The sequence below is a fragment of the Pleurodeles waltl genome, chromosome 7 (assembly GCF_031143425.1).
Source record: "Pleurodeles waltl isolate 20211129_DDA chromosome 7, aPleWal1.hap1.20221129, whole genome shotgun sequence".
NCBI classification, from domain to species: Eukaryota; Metazoa; Chordata; class Amphibia; order Caudata; family Salamandridae; genus Pleurodeles; species Pleurodeles waltl.
In genome coordinates this window covers 311977500-312001454 of record NC_090446.1, presented here as the reverse complement: position 1 = coordinate 312001454, position 23955 = coordinate 311977500, and the positions used below count along the sequence as shown (strand labels likewise).

Genomic DNA, 23955 nt, shown 5'->3' with positions numbered 1-23955 from the left:
TTGGATCAGGTAGTACCTGATGGGTGATTTAATCGGGGTCAGAAGGTGCAGGTTTGTACTTTTTTTTTCTATTTTAGGTGTATAATGTGTGCCTTCACCGGTTCGTCAAAAATTTAATCTGCATGTTTTACCATGCCAGGGAGCATCGGGAGGCATTGGTATCTAGAATGAGCTGAGGATAATGTGTTGAATAATAAATCCTCTTCTAGTGGTTCTGTGTGCATTGTAACCCCATGATAGGCTGCAGCCCTAGCTATGACCTGGTTATATACAGTAGTATCTTCAGGTGGCAAAGGTTTAGAGGGGTAGCTGTCTGGATCGCTGCTTGGGATGGGATCAGGGTCGTAAAGATCCCATGGATCAACAGTGTCCTGTTGTGAGTCATAGGAATGAGTTGGAGAATGCATTGGTGTAGGGTTTTTCTGAGGAGAGGTAGGTGGGTGTGGAGAATGAGGAGGAGAAGACTGAGGAGGTGCTGGCTTCTCTTTCTGTTTTGTCTCTTTAGCTGGGGGCTGCATAGTGTCCAATTCCTCCTGAAATGCCAGCTTTCTCTTTGTTTTTAAAGGAGGTGCTGTGATAATTCTGCCGGTTTCTTTATGGATGTGGATCCTGGACTGCCTCATCCATAATTTCAAGTATTGGTTCAACCTCCGACTCCTCCTCAGAGGTTTTCTGGCTTTCTTTAAGTCTTTTAGAAAGTCTGTGTTCCTCTGTATATGCCGTTTTTTTCAGCTCCAAATGTGTTTTTTCGGGATCGAAAATGAAAATGATGAGGAAGGTCTTGGCTCCGAAACAAGTTTTCTTATTTTTGACTCCGTAAATTGCGGTTTACTGGAATCTGAAATGGATCTTTTTGTCAACTCAGAGGTTATCAGAGGGGTGGCCTTTTTCGGTGCCAAACTGGAGGGTCGTTCATCAACAGTCTTTTTTCGGGCCGAGAAATGGCCTTCCGGCAGTGGCATACCCAAGGCTTTCTGTTTTTTCTTATGTGAGGGTGCAGGGGCAGACGTACTCACATGCTGGCCCGGCTGTCACTGGTCTGTCTTCCTCAGATTCTTGTTCTGACTCCGAATCTCGGACTGAGACTGCTGTCTGCAGTAGTTTTTCTTCTACGTCGAAACGTTCTCCACTCTTCAACGCCATTTCGAGCCTTCTTGCTCTTCTGTCCCTTAGAGTCTTTTTAGATCTGAAGGATCGACAGGCCTCGCAGTTTTCCTCCCAATGGTCTGGAGAAAGGCAGAGGTTGCAAACCAGATGCTGGTCTGTGTATGGGTACTCCGCATGGCACCAAGGGCAGAATCGGAATGGAGTCTGATCCATGAGGCTCTCCACTTGGTCGGCCCGAATAGGCCCGAGTTGGGCGCGCGCGCGCCCCAAAGGGCGAACAAAGCTGTTTCCAGATGGCTCTGCTGTGTCGATGTAAGATTATTAATGCGATCAATACAATACCGACGAAAAGAAAGTTTTGCAAAGTTTTCTGAATCAAAATCTCGAAGAGAGAGGAAACATGTCCGAACCCAACAGCGGAAAGAAAACAATCGAGTCAATGCCCATGCGCAATGGAATCGAAGAGGTGGAGTCACTCGATCCCATGAATCTAAAACACTTTTTCGAAGAAAAACAACTTGTAACACTCCAAGCCCAACACTAGATGTCTGAATGCATATGCACAGCATGTGTAAAAACCCTTTCAGGGTTAGAGTGACACAAAGTATGCAAACCAGAAAAGAGAACTCTGAGTAGTTCAGATTTAGGTGGAGAGCTGCTCCAGTAAGGAGCACTCTTCAACACCAGCAACACTATAGATTTGCTCACCTCAAACATCTCTTTTGCTGACAAAGTTTTTAAGCATAGTATTGGCATTGCACCATCCTTGCTGAGCTGTTAAATGACAAAAGCCTTTCCCACTCCAGGCACAGTTTTACAGCTTTGGACTGGTTAAATATCATTCAAGCCAATCTGGAATGAGCAAAAGCAACCCCTGACATGTTTCGATGTCATTACACAACAGCTCGGCAAGGATGACACTGTGCCAATACTATGCTTAAAGATTTTGCTGTGGAAATAAGAAAAGACTTTGAGGGTTTCTAAGTCACCTTATGTTGGAAAATGGATTATTAATAAGGGCAGGTAGGTACCTACACTTAGCAATAGGCCACTAACCTCCACTTAGGTCCAGTTAGGTCTCAGTAAATTAAACCCAGCTCAACCCTTGGTAGCTTGGCAATGAGCAACAAGGCTTAACTTAGGAGACATAGTGTAAAGCATTCAAATATCACAAAACAGTTGTAGGAAGTTGGCTCTGTATGCACTATTTCAAAGTAAGGAATAGTATGCACAGAGTCCAAAGGTTCCCCTTAGAGGTAAGATAGTGGCAAAAAGAGATAATACTAATGCTCTATTTTGTGGTAGTGTGGTCGAGCAGTAGGCTTATCAAAGGAGTAGTGTTAAGCATTTGTTGTACATACACAAGCAATAAATGAGGAACACACACTCAGACAATTCCAGGCCAATAGGTTTTTGTATGGAAAAATATATTTTCTTTGTCTATTTTAAGAACCACAGGTTCAAGATTTACATGTAATACTTCAAATGAAAGGTATTGCAGGTAGGTACTTTAGGAACTTTGAATTAGCAAAATAGCATATACAGTTTTCACATAAATCACATATAGCTATTTTAAAACTAGACACTGCAATTTTCAACAGTTCCAGGGGGGGAGTAAGAGTTTGTTAGTTTTTGCAGGTAAGTAAACCACCTACGGGGTTCAAGTTTGGGTCCAAGATAGCCCACCGTTGGGGGTTCAGAGCAACCCCAAAGTTACCACACCAGCAGCTCAGGGCCGGTCAGGTGCAGAGGTCAAAGTGGTGCCCAAAACGCATTGGCTTCAATGGAGAAGGGGGTGCCCCGGTTCCAGTCTGCCAGCAGGTAAGTACCCGCGTCTTCGGAGAGCAGACCAGGGGGGTTTTGTAGGGCACCGGGGGGGACACAAGTCAGCACAGAAAGTACACCCTCAGCGGCACGGGGGCGGCCGGGTGCAGTGTGCAAACAAGCGTTGGGTTTGTAATAGAAATCAATGGGAGACCAAGGGGTCTCTTCAGCGATGCAGGCGGGCAAGGGGGGGGGGCTCCTCGGGGTAGCCACCACCTGGGCAAGGGAGAGGGCCTCCTGTGGGTCACTCCTGCACTGGAGTTCGGATCCTTCAGGTCCTGGGGGCTGCGGGTGCAGAGTCTTTACCAGGTGTCGGGATCTGAGGAGCAGGCAGTTGCGGTCAGGGGGAGCCTCGGGATTCCCTCTGCTGGCGTCGCTGTGAGGACTCGGGGGGGGGGGGGGGGGGCAACTCTGGCTACTCACGGTCTCGCAGTCGCCAGGGAGTACTCCCTGAAGTGATTGTTCTCCACAAGTCGAGCCGGGGGCGTCGGGTGCAGAGTAGCAAGTCTCACGCTTCCGGCGGGAAACACAAGTTGTTTCAAAGTTGCTACTTTGTTGCAAAGTTGCAGTCTTTGGTGAACAGGGCCGCTGTCCTCGCGAGTTCTTGGTCCTTCTAGAGCAGGGCAGTCCTCTGAGGATTCAGAGGTCGCTGGTCCCTGGGGAAAGCGTCGCTGGAGCTGTGTCTTTAGAAGTGGGGACACAGGCCGGTAGAGCTGGGGCCAAAGCAGTTGGTGTCTCCGTCTTCTCTGCAGGGTTTTTCAGCTTAGCAGTCCTCTTCTTCTTAGGTTGCAGGAATCTATCTTGCTGTGTTCTGGGAGCCCCTAAATACTCGATTTAGGGGTGTGTTTAGGTCTGGGGGGTTAGTAGCCAATGGCTACTAGCCCTGAGGGTAGGTACACCCTCTTTGTGCCTCCTCCCGAGGGGAGGGGGGCACATTCCTATCCCTATTGGGAGAATCCTCAATCTGCAAGATGGAGGATTTCTAAAAGTCAGAGTCACCTCAGGACACTTTAGGGGCTGTCCTGACTGGCCAGTGACTCCTCCTCGTTTTTCTCATTATCTCTCCTGGACTTGCTGCCAAAAGTGGGGGCTATGTCCAGGGGGCGGGCATCTCCACTAGCTGGAGTGCCCTGGGGCATTGCAACACGAAGCCTGAGCTTTTGAGGCTCACTGCTAGGTGTTACAGCTCCTGCAGGGGGAGGTGTGAAGCACCTCCACCCAGAGCAGGCTTTTGTTTCTGTCCACAGAGAGCACAAAGGCCCTCACCACATGGGGTCAGAAACTCGTCTCTCAGCAGCAGCAGGCTGGCACAGACCAGTCAGTCCTGCACTGAACAATTGGGTAAAATACAGGGGGTAGCTCTAAGATGCCCTATGTGTGCATTTTTAATAAATCCAACACTGGCATCAGTGTGGGTTTATTATTCTGAGAAGTTTGATACTAAACTTCCCAGTATTCAGTGTAGCCATTATGGAGCTGTGGAGTTCGTTTTTGACAGACTCCCAGACCATATACTCTTATGGTTACCCTGCACTTACAATGTCGAAGGTGTTGTATAGTGCACCCTGCCTTAGGGCTGTAAGGCCTGTTAGAGGGGTGACTTACCTATGCCATAGGCAGTGTGAGGTTGGCATGGCACCCTGAGGGGAGTGCCATGTCGACTTAGTCATTTTCTCCCCACCAGCACACACAAGCTGGCAAGCAGTGTGTCTGTGCTGAGTGAGGGGTCCCTAGGGTGGCATAAGACATGCTGCAGCCCTTAGAGACCTTCCCTGGCATCAGGGCCCTCGGTACCAGGGGTACCAGTTACAAGGGACTTACCTGGGTGCCAGGGTTGTGCCAATTGTGGAAACAATGGTACATTTTAGGTGAAAGAACACTGGTGCTGGGGCCTGGTTAGCAGGGTCCCAGCACACTTCTCAGTCAAGTCAGCATCGGTATCAGGCAAAAAGTGGGGGGTAACTGCAACAGGGAGCCGTTTCCTTACAACAGTCATTAAATAAAACACAGGAAACTGTTTAAAACCCCCAAAACAATTTATAAAAATAGATAATTTTTTATCTTTAAAATGACACAAAAACGAAGAAAATCGGATAAGGGGAACCAGAGATATGAATTTTTAAAGAATTATTATTTTCTAGCGCCCAGAAACAAAAAAGCGCCTATCTGGTCACCTAGTCAAAGTTTAAGACCGACCGCGATTGAGCCCGGCTTGGCTACAGCCCACGGGAGGCCTCGGTCAAAAGTTTACCTTCGGACTTATTCGTTTTTTCGAGGTGAAAATCCTTTGACCGGGGCAAACCTGGATCTTGATCCGACGTCCTTGCAGCCCTCCTCGGATACGCTGGCAGTGAGGTCCCGGTCAACTTCCCACATTCGGACTCAGTCTCTTCTTTGGAGATTTTCTTCACCGGGACGAACCTGCAAATCAGGCCGGGTCGAGGTTGAGGCAAGTCCGCTAGAGTAGCCGCGGCGGGTCGGTCCCTCTATGGAGCTTTTTTCCAAAAGTTCTCCAAACTTCTGGATCTTCTCCCAGAGGTTCCCTTAAGGATCTTTTGGGGTCCACACCTCGCCCCAAGGTTCCAGAAGTTCTGAGATGCTCCTTGGGAGGGCGAGGCCTGGGGGGGCAGGGGGGTGGGGGGGGGGGGGGGGGGGGGGGGGGGTAATTGGACTACAACTCCCAGAATGCACCTGGCGCAAACTCCTTTTTGGACACTGGACTGTGGTAAGCTGGTTGGGTTCTTCAGGAGTTGGTGCAGGGGACCCTGGTTAGCAATTTTTCTCCTGTAGCAAACAAGGAGTCCCTCCTTGAACCAGCTGAAGCCAGGCAAAGTCCTTCTTGTGGTGAAGCCCAAGTGTGCAGCTGGTGCAGTCCTTCAGAGTGCAGGGTCCAGGTGCAGGCCAGGGGTCCAGCAGGGCAGTCCTTCTGTAGTTCTTCCTGGTAGGGAACTGAGGTGTGGGTGCAGGCTGCCAGTTTTATCCTTGCTCCTGGGTGAAAAACAGGGGGGTCCTGGTCCTCCTGGGAAGTGTGGCAAAAATCAATCCCAGGAGGCAACATTCCTCAAAAATCCATCATGGCTGAAAGTGATTTTTGGAGGTTACATCTGGCTGAGCCCACCCACTGGTGTGGCTAAAAATCACGAACACAGCCCTCTCCTGCCCTCTCCTAATCTAATCAAGGGGGCACCTAGTTGTCTGGGGTTGCAGGATGTGGGGGTGTTGCTGGGTTGCTCCAGATGTCCTCTGCCTTTGAAGACCAGTTTGGCAGCCCTCACCCTTCCTGCCTCACCATCTGCTGAGGGGAGATCCCCTCCCACAAGCACATGTCTTCGTGTGAAGCCAGGCCACTTCACACCTCATCAAGTCAGCCTGGCCAGGCGGCAGAGGCTGGCCAATCAGAGCACAGCAGCAAAAACAATGCAGGGCTGAAGTTGGCAACTTTTCAGGTAAAGTTTAAAACTCTTTACCTGAACAAGTTATATTAAATCCAACAACTGGAAGTTGTGGGGTTTATTATAACAATTAATTTGATACCAAACTCTTTGTATCTGTCATTTAAGGGGACTTTTAAAATTAAAATAAAGTCTCCCCATTCTAGCCTATGAAGGCCATTCACTAAAATGAGGGAAAAACGATGTTCGCTGTTTTTACCTCACCAGGACTTATAAAACTATTTTTATAAGGTCCCTGCTTATAGTGACATGGCACCCAGCCCTAGGGGCACATAGGGCACACCTTAGGGATAACTTAATATGTAAAAATAAGGAAGTTTAAGACTTTGGAACTACTTTTAATTCTAAAGTCGAATTTGCATATAACTTTAATTTAAAAGCAGCAAGCAAGGCAGGCCTCCCTTTAAAACACTGGGCACCTCAGCAGTGCACCTATGGGTTCACTACCTATGCTGGGGGCCCTAAACCTACATGCCCTACCATATACTAGGGACTTATAGGTAGGTTGACTTAGCAAATTATAATTAGCCTAATTTGCATACTAATTTTACGCAGAGCACAGGCCCTGGGACTGGTTAGCAATACGCAGGGTACCATCAGAGTCAGGAAAACACCAGCAAAAAGTGGAAATTGGAAGCAAAAAGTTTGGGGGCCTCTGCAATCAGCCCTGTTCTCTCACAGCGTGTGTGGCACTGTGGCAATCCTATGCTTGAAAACTTTGCTATAAAAAAAAACAGACATTTGAGGTGAGCAAATCTAGAGTGTCGTTCGTGTTGCAGAGTGCTCCTTACTAGAACTGCTTTCCACCTAAACTTGGGAACTACCATATTCAATAATATGCGTGTGCTAGGCAGCCCCCCCCCCCGCAACGCCGGGGAACACCACCTCCCTGGGGCAATTCATTTGACAATAAAGGGGGGGCTGCGCGCCCCTTGCAGCCCTGGTGACCAAACCTCCCCAGGGCAATTCATTTGACATTGAGCCGGATTGGGTAGGGGGGGGGTCTGGGCGGCGACCACCACCTCCCAGGGCAGGCTCCAGCTATGTCCTGGGGCCCCCAACCATGGGACATAGCTGTTAGGTCTGATTTGGGGAAAGCTTTGACAGGGGATTGAGTGACGGCTCCTTCTCGGTGATATTGTGCATGGGTATAGAGTCCTTTGTTAGATTGTTTTCCCTCAGGGGGGTGAGAAAGAGGAATTTTAGAGAAATAGATGTCCATACAAGTGTATCTACATGGATACAAATATAAGGTAACTGCAACAGCTATAGGCGTTCTGGGAGGACATGTGAATCTACATCACTACATGCAGCGTACGGATGTCTAAGTATCGTTTTCCGTTCAATGGCATGTGTGGCTATAGATACATATGCTCTGCATGGACTGTAAAGCAGTCCCTCCAAAGAGGGGTGGCTAGCCTGTGGGAGTTGCAGTTGTCTGGAAAAGTGTTCTTAAGACAGCCTGCCCTACATTTGCTTCCTGTTGTGCTTGTACTTCTACACAATAATGCTTTGTGAATGTGTGCGGTGCAGATCAGGTAGGTGCTCTACAGATGTCAGCTAAAGGAATATTTCCCCAAAATGCTATAGTAGCACCTTCTTTTCCTAGTGGAATGTGCCCTAGGAGTTTGCAGCACTTGTCTTTTTGCCTTAGCAGGACATGTTTGTACGCATTTAACAATCCATCTAGTTATGGTGTTTTTTTTATTTTTTATTGCATTGCCCTTAAATGGCAAAGCAAGCGCTACAAACTGGTTGGTTTTCCTAAACTCTTTTGTCCTGTCAACATAGTGCATGAGTGCACTTTTCCCATCTAATTTGTGGAGCGCTCTCGCTGCTATTGAATCAGGCTGTGGGAAAAAAATACAGGCAATTCAATAGTTTGGTTGATATGAAATTGAGACCCCACTTTCAGTAGGAATCTTGGATTTGTGCGAAGGGTTTTCTGGTCTATGTATTTGAAAGGTTCTCCTAGAGTTAATGCTTGGAGTTCACTTCCATGTCTAAGGGGTGTGATTGAGACTAGAAAAGCCACCTTCCATGAAAGGAACTCGATAGAACATTAGTGAAGTGGCACAAAAGGAGAACCCATGAGCCTAGTGAATGCAATGTTAAGATTCCACGATGGAACAGGAGGACGTTTAGGTGGGATTACGCTTTTAAGTCTTTCCACAAAGGTTTTAATGACTGGGATTCTGAACAATGAAGTAAGACCTCTATTTTGTGAGTATGCAACTATGGCTGCAATGTGTAGTCTGATTGAAGTATAAGCCAATGTGGATTTTTGCAAGTGTAGCAAATATCTTGGACAGATGTTTTAACTGGGCCAATGTGTTTGGACTGACAGTAGCAAACAAAAAGTTTCTATTTTGCCGCATAACACACTCTAGTTGTTGGTCTGTGAGCCTCCTTCAAAATTCCCATACTATCAGTAGTTAAATTGAGGTAAATCAAATTCTAGGATTTCAGGAACCATATCGCAAGGTTGAGCAATTTGGTGTCTGGATGTCAAATTCATCCATGCTCCTGTGTGAGAAGGTCCAGCCTGTTGGAGAGCTCCTCTTGAGAAACTTGAGAGATCCAGAAGTGCTGTGAACCAAAAGTGACATGCCCATGTGGTCGCTACCAGTATCATGGTTAGTGGTGTCTGTGTGAGCTTACGAACCAAGAATGGAATGAAAGGGAGAGGTGGAAAAGCGTAGGCAAATATCCCTGACCAGTTCATCCACAGAACATTGCCTTTGGACAGAGGGTGAGGATACCTAGACACGAAGTTTGGACATTTTGTTTTTTCTGCTGTGGCAGAAAGATCTATTTGAGGAGCTCCCCACTTGTGGAAGTATTTTGGAAGGACTTAAGGGTGGAGTTCTTATTTGCGGACTTGCTGAAGGATCCTGCTTTGCAGGTCTGCAAAGTCATCCTTTCATGGGAGATATTCTGCCAATAGGTGAATGTGGTGGTGATGAGCCTATTTCCATATTGTTTGTGCCTGTTGTGATAGCTGGAATGGCAGTGTCTGCCCCCCCCCCCCGTTTTTGTAGATAATACGTTGCTGTCATATTGTCCATCTGGACTAGGACAACTGTGTGAGAGGTGAGGAAGGAAAGCTTTGAGTGCTAGAAATATCGCTTGAAGTTCTAAAGCTCTAGATAGTTGATGTGCATGGATCAATATATGTTATCCCAAAGACCCTGGACTGTGAGCTCTTGAAGATGTGCTCCCCTGCCGGTCAAGGATGCATCCGTGGCCAGAATGAGTTGAGGCAAAGGGTCCTTTTAAAAGGTTGGCGGAGTTCCACCACTGCAGAGAGTGGTAAGTTTGGCGGTCTATCAACACTAGATCCTGATGGTGACACTGTGACTGAGACCACTGATGAGACAGACATGGCTGTAGCGGACATAAGTGGAGTCTGGCATGAGGGACGATGGTAATGCAATATGCCATCATCTCTAAAAGACGCATGACAGTTATGACTGTGGGAGTGCGATTCTCTTAAAACTCAAGAAGAGGATTTTAAAACTTTGTATGTGAGCTGGATTGCGGTATGCTAGCCCCAGTTGTGTTTTGAGAATGGCCCCTAGGTTCGGGCGAATCTGAAGGGGTTGTGGATGAGATTTTAGAAAGTTGAATGTAAATCCTAACTTGTGAAGGAGTTTACTGTGATTTAAGTGTGGGATTGACACTGCTGTAGCGTGCTGGCTTTGACAAGCCAGTTGTCCAAGTATGAGAAGACATAAATCTTCTGTTTTCTGAGGTGTGCTGTGACAACTACCTGGCATTTGGTGAATACCCTGGGAGCGGTTGTGACCCCAAAAGGGAGGACTTTGAACTGATAATGTTTGCCCATGACCACAAATCTTAGATATCTGTGTTGTGAAGGGTTGATAGGATGTGGAAATATGCATCTTTCAGGTTTAGAGCAGTCATGGAACTGGCCTATTGAAGGACTGGGATGACATCTTGAAGAGCGACCATGTGAAAATGTTCTGAAATAATGGGTTTAGGGGCCTGAGACCCAAAATGGGTGTGAGTGACCCATCCTTCTTTGGAATGAGGAAATATAGTCGGTATACTCTTGTTCCGTGATACTGGGATAGACCCGGTTCTATGCACCCCCTTTTAGAAAAGGATGTACCTGCTCTTTAAGGAGGGCAAGGTGCTCTTGAGATAACCTGTGTGTGCCAGGAGGGATGTTGGTTAGTGTTGAAGTCAGCTCCAGGCAATAACCATGTTGGATAATGGAGAGGACTAAATAGATCGATATTATGTCTGTCCATTGTGGGCAGTAGTATTGAAGGCGTCCCCCCAACTGGTGCTATATGGGGCTCGGCATTTTCAGGAAGTCAATGCATTGTTGTGGAAGCTGAGCCCCATGAGTTACTGGTTTTGCCCCGCCTCTGAAATTAAAGGTACATTTAAAAACAATAAAGGATCCTATGGTGTAAGAGCTTGAGGCATGTTTATTTTGGGAGGTGGAAGGGTCAGACATTGTAGAGAATTTGTAACCCACTCAATACACTGGGTGGTGAAAATATCTCCTTTGTGCTTGGGACTGACAAGCCCCAGTGGCCTTCGCAGTGCCCGTGTCTCTTTTTTTTTTTTTTTTTTACTTCACTAATGTAGAATTAACTTGCGGACTAAAAAGATGCAGAAAGGCATATTTAATACTTCTTGTTGAACCTCAGAGCACCTGAGCCATGCATGCCTCCTCATCAACACACTGGTATTCAGGCCCCCTGCAGCTGTATCGGCAGGATCTAGTGCACAGCTAAATGAATTAGTTGCAATTGTTTGTCCCTCTAAAACAATCTGCTGGCCACTCTCTTGCCTGCCACATCAAGCTTTTTACTCTCCTTGTCTGGTGGAGGAGAATGTCCAGTAGCCTGGCTATTAGGCCTCTTTCTGGCAGTAGTAGCCACTATTGAGTATGGTGGCACTTATGACCTGATATACAGTGGCTCCAAATGTGCAGGCTTATATTTTTTATCCACCCTAGGTGTTATGATTCTGGAGCAGACAGGCTCTTGAAAGATACCATCCGCATGAAGCATCAGCCCTGAAAGCATAGGTAGATACTGGGTGTCTTTAAGGGTGGTGGTAAGGCTATCAAACAAGAAATCTTGTTCAATGGGTTCCTTATGTAGTGGTATTATGGTAAGCAGCTGCTCAAGCATAACTTGTTGGTAGGTAGTAGTATCCTCTGGAGGGGAAGGCCTACCAGGATACAAATTCGGGTCAGTGTTAATGACAGAGTACGGATCGTAAGAATCCCAGGGGTCTAGATACTGTTGTCTGTCCCTTAAATAATGCTCTTCAAACAATGGTGAGGCCTGTGGAGTGAGATATCTCACATTTGGAGATGTGGGAGGATGAGGAGAAGAGATAGGTGGAAGTGAAGTAGGAGGAGGCGGAGGAAGAACAGGCTCATCTGTGGAAGTTAGAAATTTTTGTAGGAGGTGTCCAATGCCTCCTGAAAAGTAAGCTTCCTTTTAAAAGGTCATAGTAGGGGGAAGATACAATTCGCCCTGTGCTTTCTTGAATGTGTAGCAGGCGCGGTCTAGCATCCACAGTCTCAAGTATGGGCTGAAAAAGGTAAGGGCATGGAGGGAGAGTCGCCTGAGTCAAAAGGCTCCGAAGTAATATAGTCTTTAATTTTCAAAAGACCGAGTTTTCGGTTGATGGACCTTTTTCGGTGCCAAACTTGGTTCCGAAGAGTCTCTACTCAAAATGGATGCTATTGGTGCAGATAGTTTACTGATACTAGGTCAGAACGAAGAGAATTAATTCGATGCTGAAGACACAGCAGCAGCAGTCTTCATAATTTTTGTTGCCGAGCAGGTAGGAAGGGCAGCCAAACGGTCCTTCCGAGACTGACTGTGGCTTTACTGCAGTGGTGATCTGGTGACCTCAGTAGGGATTTTTTCTTTTTTAGTTTTTGTGGGTGGAGGTGGGGTCACAGTACTCACCGTTTGTGACAACGTCCTTTCTTGGCTCCCAATGTCGGATTGGATGCCGAAACCTGAATCTTGGATGGAGACAGCTTCTTCCTGTTCTAGTTCTTCCTGTGCATGTTCTTCCCAGAAAATATCCTGGGTGCCTCCTGGACATCTGTGAGCTTGTTGGTCTTGAAGAGTTTTCTTGGACTGAAAGGACCGACACGCCTCACAAGTTGCCTATTGATGATCTGGTGAGAGGCACAGGTTGCATACATGATGGTGATTGGTGTAAGGGTACTTTGAGTGGCACCGAGAACCAAATCAAAACTGTGTCCATTCCATCAGGATTACATTCTTTTCAGCACCACAAGTATATAGCCCGAAAGCTGGCAGGGCACGCCCTGAAAGAAGTGCGGTTGAAACTTGACCTGACGAGATGGATAGATCGATGGGAGAACAAAAACTGCGATCAAAAGTACAATACAGTTGAACATAGAAAAGATGGGGAGAAAGTCTCGGACCGGAGCAAGGTAACGACTGAGTGAAACATTTGAAGTCCAAACCAGAAGGCGGAGAGAAAACAATCTAACAAAGGACTCAATGCCCATGAGCAGTATCACTGAGAAGGAGTCACTTGATCCTGTGACTAGAAAAACAACTTGGAACACTCCGGACCCAACACTAGCTGGCAGGAGAATGCAGAGCATGTGTATCTACAGCCACACATGCCAACGAACAAGAGCAGGTGAGCTGCCGTTCTGGCCATGATGCTCATTTCACTGAAATTAAACCTCAACAGGAAGCACATATAAATATGAATGTAGCAGGTGCCCCAATTGAAGCTCAACTTCTGGAAAGGACAAATGATCCTAACTCCTGGGTTTGGCACAAGTTATATTTACTTTAGATCACGTGTTTAGTTACTTGAAACTAACTATAACTGCTGAATTTCAATGATCCCTGAAAGCTTTGTTTTTTTAAATGAATTGTGCGCGCACGCACCCCCCACAATCTATTGACATGGATGCAAAACGGACTGACAGTGAAAAAGCAAAGGAAATATAAACCAACTGTCCAATGATTATGCTGTATTCCAATTGGCCATTGTCAGAATATAAATGCTAAGAGCGCTCTGGCATCGGAGAAAGAAAAAAAAAAATATTGACACTGGGTATTTAGTCATAAAGGAAGAAACCACATGGAAACAATCTACACACAACAACAAAAAAATGGATTTGCTTATGAAGAGAACACCTGGCACAACCATATGTAGGTTAAGGTATGAACAGTAACTTAAGCACTGCTTCACAGTAGCACAAGCTTTCTAATGACCTGAGGTGCGCAAGACCGTTGCCCATTATTATTGGAACCTTTGTTTAAAGTGCTGTCAGTATGACCGACTGCAAATTATACATTTGTATTTAACACTTATAGCACAAAATAACGTTGTGTAAAAAGCCATATTTTACAGGTAACTGAAATATGAGAAACATTTCAAGGTTGCCTGTCTAATACAGGTTTCAATATCCCCATCATCTTGGCTCTCCCAAGACCCTCCTCACAAGCTTTACCATGATCAGGGCAACTAGAATAATGCTGCGAGGTAATCTTAAATTAGGCTGTCATGTTATCTAAATTTTAATGCAAAAACAGAAAACAATTATACAGCACATTCTACGACAGTACTGATTTCAACCATTTCAGTGTAGGAAAGAGTCCCTTTGTGACAAGGTCATCCTTGCTTTTTGCCGGGTATTTGATGCAATTTTGACTGACAGTGCACTGGGTTCCTACTAACCAGATCTCGAGTGCTAGAACGCTGTAGGAAGTTTGCTCTGTATGCACTATTTCAAAGTAAGGAATAGTATGCACAGAGTCCAAGGGTTCCCCTTAGAGGTAAGATAGTGGCAAAAAGAGATAATACTAATGCTCTATTTTGTGGTAGTGTGGTCGAGCAGTAGGCTTATCAAAGGAGTAGTGTTAAGCATTTGTTGTACATACGCAAGCAATAAATGAGGAACACACACTCAGAGACAATTCCAGGCCAATAGGTTTTTGTATAGAAAAATATATTTTCTTAGTTTATTTTAAGAACTACAGGTTCAAGATTTACATGTAATACTTCAAATGAAAGGTATTGCAGGTAGGTACTTTAGGAACTTTGAATTAGCAAAATAGCATTTACACTTTTCACATAAATCACATATAGCTATTTTAAAACTAGACACTTGGTGCAATTTTCAACAGTTCCAGGGGGGAGTAAGAGTTTGTTAGTTTTTGCAGGTAAGTAAACCACCTATGGGGTTCAAGTTTGGGTCCAAGGTAGCCCACCGTTGGGGGTTCAGAGCAACCCCAAAGTTACCACACCAGCAGCTCAGGGCCGGTCAGGTGCAGAGGTCAAAGTGGTGCCCAAAACGCAAAGGCTTTAATAGAGAAGGGGGTGCCCCGGTTCCAGTCTGCCAGCAGGTAAGTACCCGCGTCTTCGGAGGGCAGACCAGGGGGGTTTTGTAGGGCACCGGGGGGGACACAAGTACACACAAAGTACACCCTCAGCAGCGTGGGGGCGGCCGGGTGCAGTGTGCAAACAAGCGTCGGGTTCTCAATAGGTTTCAATGGGAGACCAAGGGGTATTTTCAGCGATGCAGGCAGGCAAGGGGGGGGGGCTCATCGGGGTAGCCACCACGTGGGCAAGGGAGAGGGCCACCTGGGGGTCGCTCCTGCACTGGAGTTCGGATCCTTCAGGCCCTGGGGGCTGCGGTGCAGAGTCTTTACCAGGTGTCGGATCTTAGAAGCAGGCAGTGGCGGTCAGGGGGAGCCTCGGGATTCCCTCTGCAGGTGTCGCTGTGGGGGTTCAGGGGGGGGGCAACTCTGGCTACTCACGGTCTCGCAGTCGCCTGGGGTCCTCCCTGAAGTGATTGTTCTCCACAAGTCGAGCCGGGGGCAGAGTGTCAAGTCTCACGCTTCCGGCGGGAAACGCAAGTTGTTGCAAAGTTGCTTCTTTGTTTCAAAGTTGCAGTCTCTGGTGAACAGAGCCGCTGTCCTCTGGAGTACTTGGTCCTTCTAGATGCAGGGCAGTCCTCTGAGGCTTCAGAGGTCGCTGGTCCCTGGGGAGAGCGTCGCTGGAGCAGTGTCTTTAGAAGTGGGGAGACATGCCAGTAGAGCTGGGGCCAAAGCAGTTGGTGTCTCCGTCTTCTCTGCAGGGTTTTTCAGCTTAGCAGTCCTCTTCTTCTTAGGTTGCAGGAATCTGAGTTCCTAGGTTCTGGGGAGCCCTTAAATACTAAATTTAAGGGCGTGTTTAGGTCTGGGGGGTTAGTAGCCAATGGCTACAAGCCCTGAGGGTGGGTACACCCTCTTTGTGCCTCCTCCCGAGGGGCACATTCCTATCCCTATTGGGGGAATCCTCCATCTGCAAGATGGAGGATTTCTAAAAGTCAGAGTCACCTCAGCTCCGGATGCCTTAGGGGCTGTCCTGACTGGCCAGTGACGACTCCTTGTTTTTCTCATTATCTCCTCCGGCCTTGTCGCCAAAAGTGGGGCCGTGGCCGGAGGGGGCAGGCAACTCCACTAGCTGGAGTGCCCTCGGGTGCTGTAACAAAGGGGGTGAGCCTTTGAGGCTCACCGCCAGGTGTTACAGTTCCTGCAGGGGGAGGTGTGATGCACCTTCACCCAGTACAGGCTTTGTTCCTAGCCACAGAGTGACAAAGGCACTCTCCCCATGTGGCCAGCAACATGTCTGGTGTGTGGCAGGCTGCTAGAACTGGTCAGCCTACACGGATAGTCGGTTAAGGTTTCAGGGGGCACCTCTAAGGTGCCCTCTGGGGTGTATGTTACAATAAAATGTACACTGGCATCAGTGTGCATTTATTGTGCTGAGGAGTTTGATACCAAACTTCACAGTTTTCAGTGTAGCCATTATGGTGCTGTGGAGTTCGTGCATGACAGACTCCCAGACCATATACTCTTATGGCTACCCTGCACTTACAATGTCTAAGGTTTTGCTTAGACACTGTGGGGGCACAGTGCTCATGCACTTGTGCCCTCACCTATGGTATAGTGCACCCTGCCTTAGGGCTGTAAGGCCTGCTAGAGGGGTGTCTTATCTATACTGCATAGGCAGTGTGAGGTTGGCATGGCACCCTGAGTCGAGTGCCATGTCGACTTACTCGTTTTGTCCTCACTAGCACACACAAGCTGGCAAGCAATGTGTCTGTGCTGAGTGAGGGGTCCCCAGGGTGGCATAAGATATGCTGCAGCCCTTAGAGACCTTCCCTGGCATCAGGGCCCTTGGTACCAGTTACAAGGGACTTACCTGGATGCCAGGGTGTGCCAACTGTGGAAACAAAAGTACAGGTTAGGGAAATAACACTGGTGCTGGGGCCTGGTTTGCAGGCCTCAGCACACTTTCAATTCAAAACTTAGCATCAGCAAAGGCAAAACGTCAGGGGGTAACCATGCCAAGGAGGCATTTCCTTACAAACGCTTTCCCTAAAACTGTGCAATTGTTCCCCAATCTGCAATACCTTAGACCCCACCTATAACTCCCTACTAGGTGGTGCCCCTGGTTGCTAGAACATGGATACCAAAGAGGGATGCAGCTCATATTGTGCCACCCTCAGGGACTCCTCATCTACCACACGCAGACTGCCATTGCAGGCTGCATGTCTTGGTGCAGCTAAAAGTGAAAACATGACATGGCACACAGCCTGTGTGCCATAGTCCCTAGCAATGCAAGTAATATATGTAAGTCACCCTTACAGTAGGCCTTACAGCATTATATTACATGCACAAGCAGATATGCCCCTGAAATGTCTGTTGATTTTTACTCAGTTAGTGGACAGTGAAGCCATTTTAATTACATGTGCTGGACACTCATTTTAATAAACCCCTCACTGATGCCTGTGATGGATCTATTAATGCATGCACCCAGAGGAAACCTTAAAGGTGCCTCCCTGAAAACCTACCAACTACAAGTGTGCAGACTGACTAGTCTTAGTCAGCCTGCCACCACCAGACATGCTTCTGACCTCCAAGAGTGAGAGCCTCTGCTCTCCGGCAGTCAGAAATAAAGCCTACTCTGGGAGGTGTGTTTACACACCCCCATCTGAAAGAATAACCTCCAAATCTACATTCCAAAGCAAGGGGCTTCAAAGAAGCCCATCCTTTGAATGCATATCTGGCTTCACTCAAAGGAGTGATATCGACCTCCAACCCCCCTAGGCCCATTTGGCACCCCAACAGGCTGGAAATATACTATTCAGAGAGGTGTGTTTAAACCCTCAGGTCAGGCCCACCACTACATTGCGCTGCCTGATGAGGACACAATGTAGGAAGCTGGCCTGGTGTGTGGTAGGTACCTATAGTACTTACACCTTATACCAGGTACATTCCCTCTTAGTGAAGTGTAGGCAGAGTCTAGAAGCCAAACTCTCTAGGGGTAGCTGTGGATGAGCAGCCAACACTTATCTAGGAGACATGCAAAGTTCTTGCAGTACCACTGTATCAAATCAAATCAAATCATTAACATTTATAAAGCGCGCTACTCACCCGTGCGGGTCTCAAGGCGCTAGGGGGGAAAGGAGGGGTTATCGCTGCTCGAACAGCCAAGTCTTTAGGAGTCTCCGGAAAGCGGAGTGGTCCTGGGTGGTCCTGAGGCTGGTGGGGAGGGAGTTCCAGGTCTTGGCCGCCAGGAAGGAGAAAGATCTCCCACCCGCCGTGGAGCGGCGGGTGCGAGGGACGGCAGCAAGTGCGAGGCCAGCGGAGCGGAGGGGGCGGGTGGGGACGTAGAAGCTGAGGCGTCTGTTGAGGTATTCCGGTCCCTTGTTGTGGAGGGCTTTGTGTGCGTGGGTGAGAAGACGGAAGGTGATCCTTTTGCTGACTGGGAGCCAATGCAGGTGTCTCAGGTGTGCGGAGATGTGGCTGTTGCGTGGTACGTCGAGGTAGTCACACAGCACTTACACACTTGAAAGAAAACACTCAGGTGTACAAAAATAAAGGTACTTCAGTTTTGGAACAAATCACCACAAAATACTAGACAGGTAACCCACCCTTAGGAGGTAAGTAACACAAAATATACACATTAATAATCAGAAACAAGTATAGAAAAGATTAGAAAACAGTGCAAATAGCAATAACCAATAGTGACCGTAGGAGGAGCACAAACAATATACTAAAAAGATGGAAGGCGTACAAGGTACCCCCCCCCCAGGTAAGTAAAATGTGTAGAGGAGAGCTGGGAGTACTAGAAAACCACAGAGGTAAGTAACAGTACCCCCCCCCACCCCCCCCACCTCGACCCGGAACGCAGGAGAAAAACACTGGATTTTCCCCAAATCACCCAAAAGGAGGAAAGCAAGAAAAAGAAGACACCCAGAGAAGACTGCAAGAAAACCAGTGGTGGATTCCCCTGAAGAAAGAAGACCTGTTGAGAGAGGGGACCATGTCCAAGAGTCACAGTGGAGTCCAGGAGGAGAAGAGGCAACTACTCACCCAGCTGTGGATGCAGGAGATGGTCGACGGTGATGAAGAACAGTTCAGCACTGCAGCCCTGGAGCCGGAGATGGATGCAGATGAAGTCCCATGTTGGAAAGAAGACTGCAGACGGGTGTCGGTGCAGGAATTACACCAACAAGCCTTGGCAAAGGCAAACTTACAGTTAATGGAAAAGAGGTGCTGCTGGAGATCAGCAAGGACCAGGAGGACTCAACCCAGGAGGGGGAGTCACAGGGGACCCTCAGTGTCGCAGAGAATCCACAGGAGCAGAGGCAGCCCCCACAGGAGACCCACAGGACGAGGACACAGGAGTTGCAAAAGAAGCCCACGCAGCACTCAAAAGGGGATCCCATGCCACAGGAGAACCACGCAGGAGGCTGTGCTTTGCAGGATGAAGAGCTGGGGGCTGGAGCTTCACGTCGCCTGAAGATCTCTTGGAGGAGAAGCAAACAAGCCTTGGCAGTTACAAGAGTCTAGGTTGGCAGTTGCAAGAAACCAGGTGCACAAGGGGACTTTCCTGCGTAGGAAGGCAAAGGCTTACCTCCACCAAAGTTGGACAGCTGGCAGAGGGGACCAAGAGGGCTGCTCCAGACCACCACGAGTGATGCAGGATCCACGCAACTCAGCAGGAGAGGGGATCCACGGAGCCGGTCGTCACTTGTTGTAGGTGCCAGAGGTTGCAGGGGAGTGACTCCTTCACTCCAAGGGAGATTCCTTCTTCTTCTTGTGCAGGCTGAGGAGTTGCAGCCTTCTGAGGATGCATGGCTGGAGAAATGTTGCTAAGCTGGCAGGAGACGTGGAAACAAAGTTGCAGAAGATTCTTCTTCATTGTAGAAGGGTTTGTCAGTTCATGGAGGGTCCAGTCACAGTGGCCAGAAGTCGAAGCAGGGGTTGCAGAGGAGTCCTGCTGGAATCCAGCAAGACGAATCTGAGGACCCACCCAAAAGAGAGACCCTAAACAGCCCAGAAAGGGGGGATTGGGCACCTAACCAGGTAAGCACCTACCAGGAGGGGGCTCTGATGTCACCTGCCTGGCCACTCAGATGCCAGGGACCCTCTGGAGGAGCTCTGGGCACCACCCTTGGGGTGTTGGTGGACAGGGGAGTGGTCATTCCCCTTTCCATTTTCCAGTTTCGCACCAGAGCAGGGAATGGGGGGCCCCTGAACTGGTGTGGACTGGTTTATGCAGGGAGGACACGAAATGTGCCCCTCAAAGCAAACCAGTGGCTTGGGGAGGCAACCCCTCCCAAGCCAGTCACACCTATTTCCAAAGGTTACCTCCCTCTCCCAAAGGAAATCCTTTGTTCTGCCTTCCTGGATTGATCAGCTCAAGCAGCAGGGGGGCAGAACCATGTCTGAGGGGTGGAAGCAGCTGGGCTGCCCAGAAAACCCTGTAATGCTGGTGGTAGCAATTCTGGAATCATACTTGCAATACTTGCAACAGTATTGGGGTATGATTCCGACATGTTTGATACCAAACATGCCAGGTTCGGAGTTACCATTATCGCTGGACATAGGTAATGACTTATGTCCAGTACACACGTAAAATGGCGTCCCGGAAAATGGAGCTGGAGTTTGTGGGGGTACCTCTGCTAGTGCAAGGGTGCCCTCACACACAGGTACCTCCACCCTGTCCTCTGGCCTGACAGGGCCTACCATAGGTGTGACTTATAGCAACCTGGTGTAGTGACCTGTAATGAAAACAGATGCATGCACCCGTTTCACGCAGGCTGCAGTGACAGGCATGCAGAACCCTTTGCATAGGCTCCCTTATAGGTGGCAAAATAACTGCTGCAGCCCATAGTGATCCCCTGGAACTCCAAAGCCCTGGGTACCTAGGTACCATATACTAGGGACTTACTGGGGGGACCAGTATGCCAATTGTGGGAAGAAACGTGTACAATTTAGGAGAGAGCAAAACTACTGGGGTCCTGGTTAGCGGGAACCCAGTAGACATAGTGAAACATACAGACAGGCAGAAAATGGGGATAACCATGCCAAGAAAGAGGGTACTTTCCTACACACATTTAGAAAGCTGCCATCTTGGCAGATTTAGGAACTCTGGGAAAGGTTATGCCCAATTCCCACAGGAAGTGGTTATATAGGGGGTGTAGTGACACCAGGGGTCAGGGTCAGCAGACCTTTGGCTACTAACCTAAACTCCAAGATATGCCCCTAAATTCAATATTTAGTGGAGCCCCTGGCACCAGGAAATCAGATTCCTGCTGTTCTGCTAATACGCAAAAATAAAGTCTGAGGAAGAAGCACCTGGCTTGACCCGAGCCATTCCAGTCTGTCTGCTGTTCCTGCCCATTTGCACCAAAATCGACTCATCCTGCAAGCTGCTGTGCCTCTAAAAGCCTGGGAGGACAGCCTGCCTTCAACAAAGACCCAGGAACTCATGTGGAGCAGCAAAGCAGACCCCCAAAGAGAATAGCGAGGACTCCAGGCCACTGAAAACCAGACACCTGAAAGCATCATTACAAAAGTGCCGCCTATCATGAATTGAAGTGGGCCAATGATGCCAACGTGCTCCCCCAGAGACAAAGCCCACCTTGGACTTGTTCACTATGGACTCACAAATGCCGCCTGCAGCCTCTGCCTGCAGCCCCCTCAACCGAGTGCTGTCAAGACCTGCAGCCTCTTTTTAACCAGATCAGTCCCCACTGACTAACATTGGGGAATAGACTCCGTACTACACCTTTGCACCCGGCCACATTAGTACCACCCAGTGTGACCTGTTGGTATGGTCTTGCCCCTTGCCCAATATTTACCTTAAGTCCAGGAGACTGGTCCTGTAAGTCACTGTACTGTACACCTGTTTGCCGTATTTGGATTTCTTACATAGGATAACATTGCAGCTTTCGAGAATTACACTGTTGACTTTTCTAAACTGTACACAATTTTCTTACAAAACATAGTTACCTGACCGTAATGATTCTGGTGCCTAAACATAAAGAAGCTTTTTATTTTTGTGAATGGATGTATTGGATTTCTTCCATAGGATAACATTGCAGCTTTCTAGAATTGCACTGTTGACCTTTCTAAACTGTAAACAATTTTCTTGCAAAACATAGTTACCTGACCGTATTTATTCTGTTGCCTAAACATAAAGAAACTTTTTTCCTTTCTGATAAGCCCAAGGCTGCTCAACCACACTACCCCCTAAAAGAGCACATTGGGGTTGCTAGAGCAAGCCCCTGTCCACTAGTAAGGGAACCCCTTGAATCTTTGCACGATATATCTCATTTTGATATATCATATAAAGAGCCAGCTTCCTACATTTAGTTAGAATTTTTTTCAAGACTATGATGCAAAGTATATGAGAAGTATGTCATACCTCCATGTGGTAAATGCTGCAGCTACAGATTTTCAAAATCACAGGCCCACACTCTTGTGCATTGTTTTATCAACAATTCACTAAAGAAAGGTAAACCTAAACGTTTGTATTCCAATTAGAGCATACAGTCGGTTGGAGTTTAAAAGAAAAAAACATTTTAAAATTAACTACCCTCAAAATGAATGTCGGTACAACAGATTGCCAAATCATGGTTCTAGTGACATTTAAGCACTCTGCCTCGTGGATTATCATTTTTATAATGACAGTCAGAACCCCTCAGTGTAAGTTTTTTACCACATTACATGCTGAGCTTGACTGTGTATGTATATATACAAATACACACACAAACAAACAAACAAGCCTCCGTACAGTCCCTGCCTGATACCAACTTGCCTTGCAAGAACAGTGCTTATCTTTCACGTTTTCAAGATGGTTGTGATTTCATTAGTTAAACAAAAGCTTCTCTTCGCTATAGCTCTTTGCAGTTGGCTGATAATATTTAAAATGGCCCCAGCGTTTAACTTGTGAAGGAATAAGTGCCAGTGGCCGAAACTCTGCCCAGAAGGCCCGGGCGGAGCAATTAAACTTCAGTGTACGGAATACCAAGGCCAGTAGTTTTAAACCACCTTTTAGCACTTTGATCCACTATCAGACACTTCGCTCCCCCTTTATCTCGCTCCTGCTTTCTCCTTTTGCAAAAGGTTTGCCATCATTTCCATTCCCTGTCTTTCCGATCTGTTTAATTTCCCTCTCCTGTGCTCAGTAAACAAATGATGCAGAAAAATAAGTACCAGTTACCCAAAAAAAGTGCCAGTGCCTCCCCCACCACCAGCTCAGACTGAACATTAAATGGCTCTGAAAAGAATGAAAAGGAGGACGCCTAGATGAAGAGGGGAATACAAGACACAGGTTGATTTTTAATGACATTTTTCTTCCACATTCTGGAGAGAGAAAATAATATTCCTATGATATTAAAGCAGATATGATCTGACATGTAGAGTTTCCCAGCCTCCCCAAAAGTAGCAAAGTGTCCATTTCCAGACCCATGAATCAATCGCTTATTCCACATGCCTCTAATAGCCACTTCAAGGTGTTAATAGGCAAGTTCCTGCCCACCACTAAACACATACCAGTGGTTTCAGCGAGCCCAACTTTTCCATTGCATTCTTAAACGGTGTGGGTGTATGAGGATGGTTCTCCATCACGTACCTATGGTTTGGTGTGATAAACCTAAGAGCAGAGACAGGACATTTCACAGGTCAGGAAGTGGAGAGAAGATAAAAACATTTTGATCCAATATAAATATCTGCAATAACAGTGGGAAAGAGGTCAATCTGACATTCTTAACTTTATGTGCAGTACACAGGATTTTTCTTTTCAGCTACCAGTGGGGATGGGGGACTTACACGGAGTTTTTTTGCAAAAGTGGTGTCTTGTCCCTGTGCAGAGGGGTGGTGACGATCACCTTCTGACTGCACACCGGTGTAGATGTTAGTGACGGGTTCTCCAGCTCTAGTGCATCTTGTTTGGTCCACAAATTCAAAAACTGTAAAACAAAATACTTGTGTTTAAAGCTCATGAAAAAATTAAGACATCAGCGTACACAAATCAGAGGTGCCTGGGTAATTACACCGCTATTAACACATTGCAAGCTTAAGGGTGATGCAGAAACACAAATAATTAGACTGGCTGACAGATTTTGGCTACTTCAAACATACAAAATAGTGGTAATGGAGAAGCGTGAAATTAAACATCAGGATTACCAAGCATTAGGAAGGGTACGATGGTGTGATTTCACAAATGAAAA

The 23955-nt window shown here is 47.4% G+C and overlaps 1 protein-coding gene across 9 annotated transcripts in view; it reads right to left on the bottom strand.

Annotated features, from left to right (window-relative positions):
• MYBL2 (MYB proto-oncogene like 2) overlaps positions 1 to 23955 on the bottom strand; it is a 337297-nt gene that overhangs the window by 122997 nt on the left and 190345 nt on the right. For all 9 annotated transcript variants that reach the window (XM_069243766.1, XM_069243761.1, XM_069243768.1 and 6 more), the window contains 2 exons: positions 23555 to 23694; positions 23279 to 23378 (listed from right to left, as the gene is read on the bottom strand). In XM_069243766.1, coding sequence (XP_069099867.1) covers positions 23279 to 23378; positions 23555 to 23694 — 240 coding nt within the window. The remainder of the gene's footprint in view (positions 1 to 23278; positions 23379 to 23554; positions 23695 to 23955) is intronic.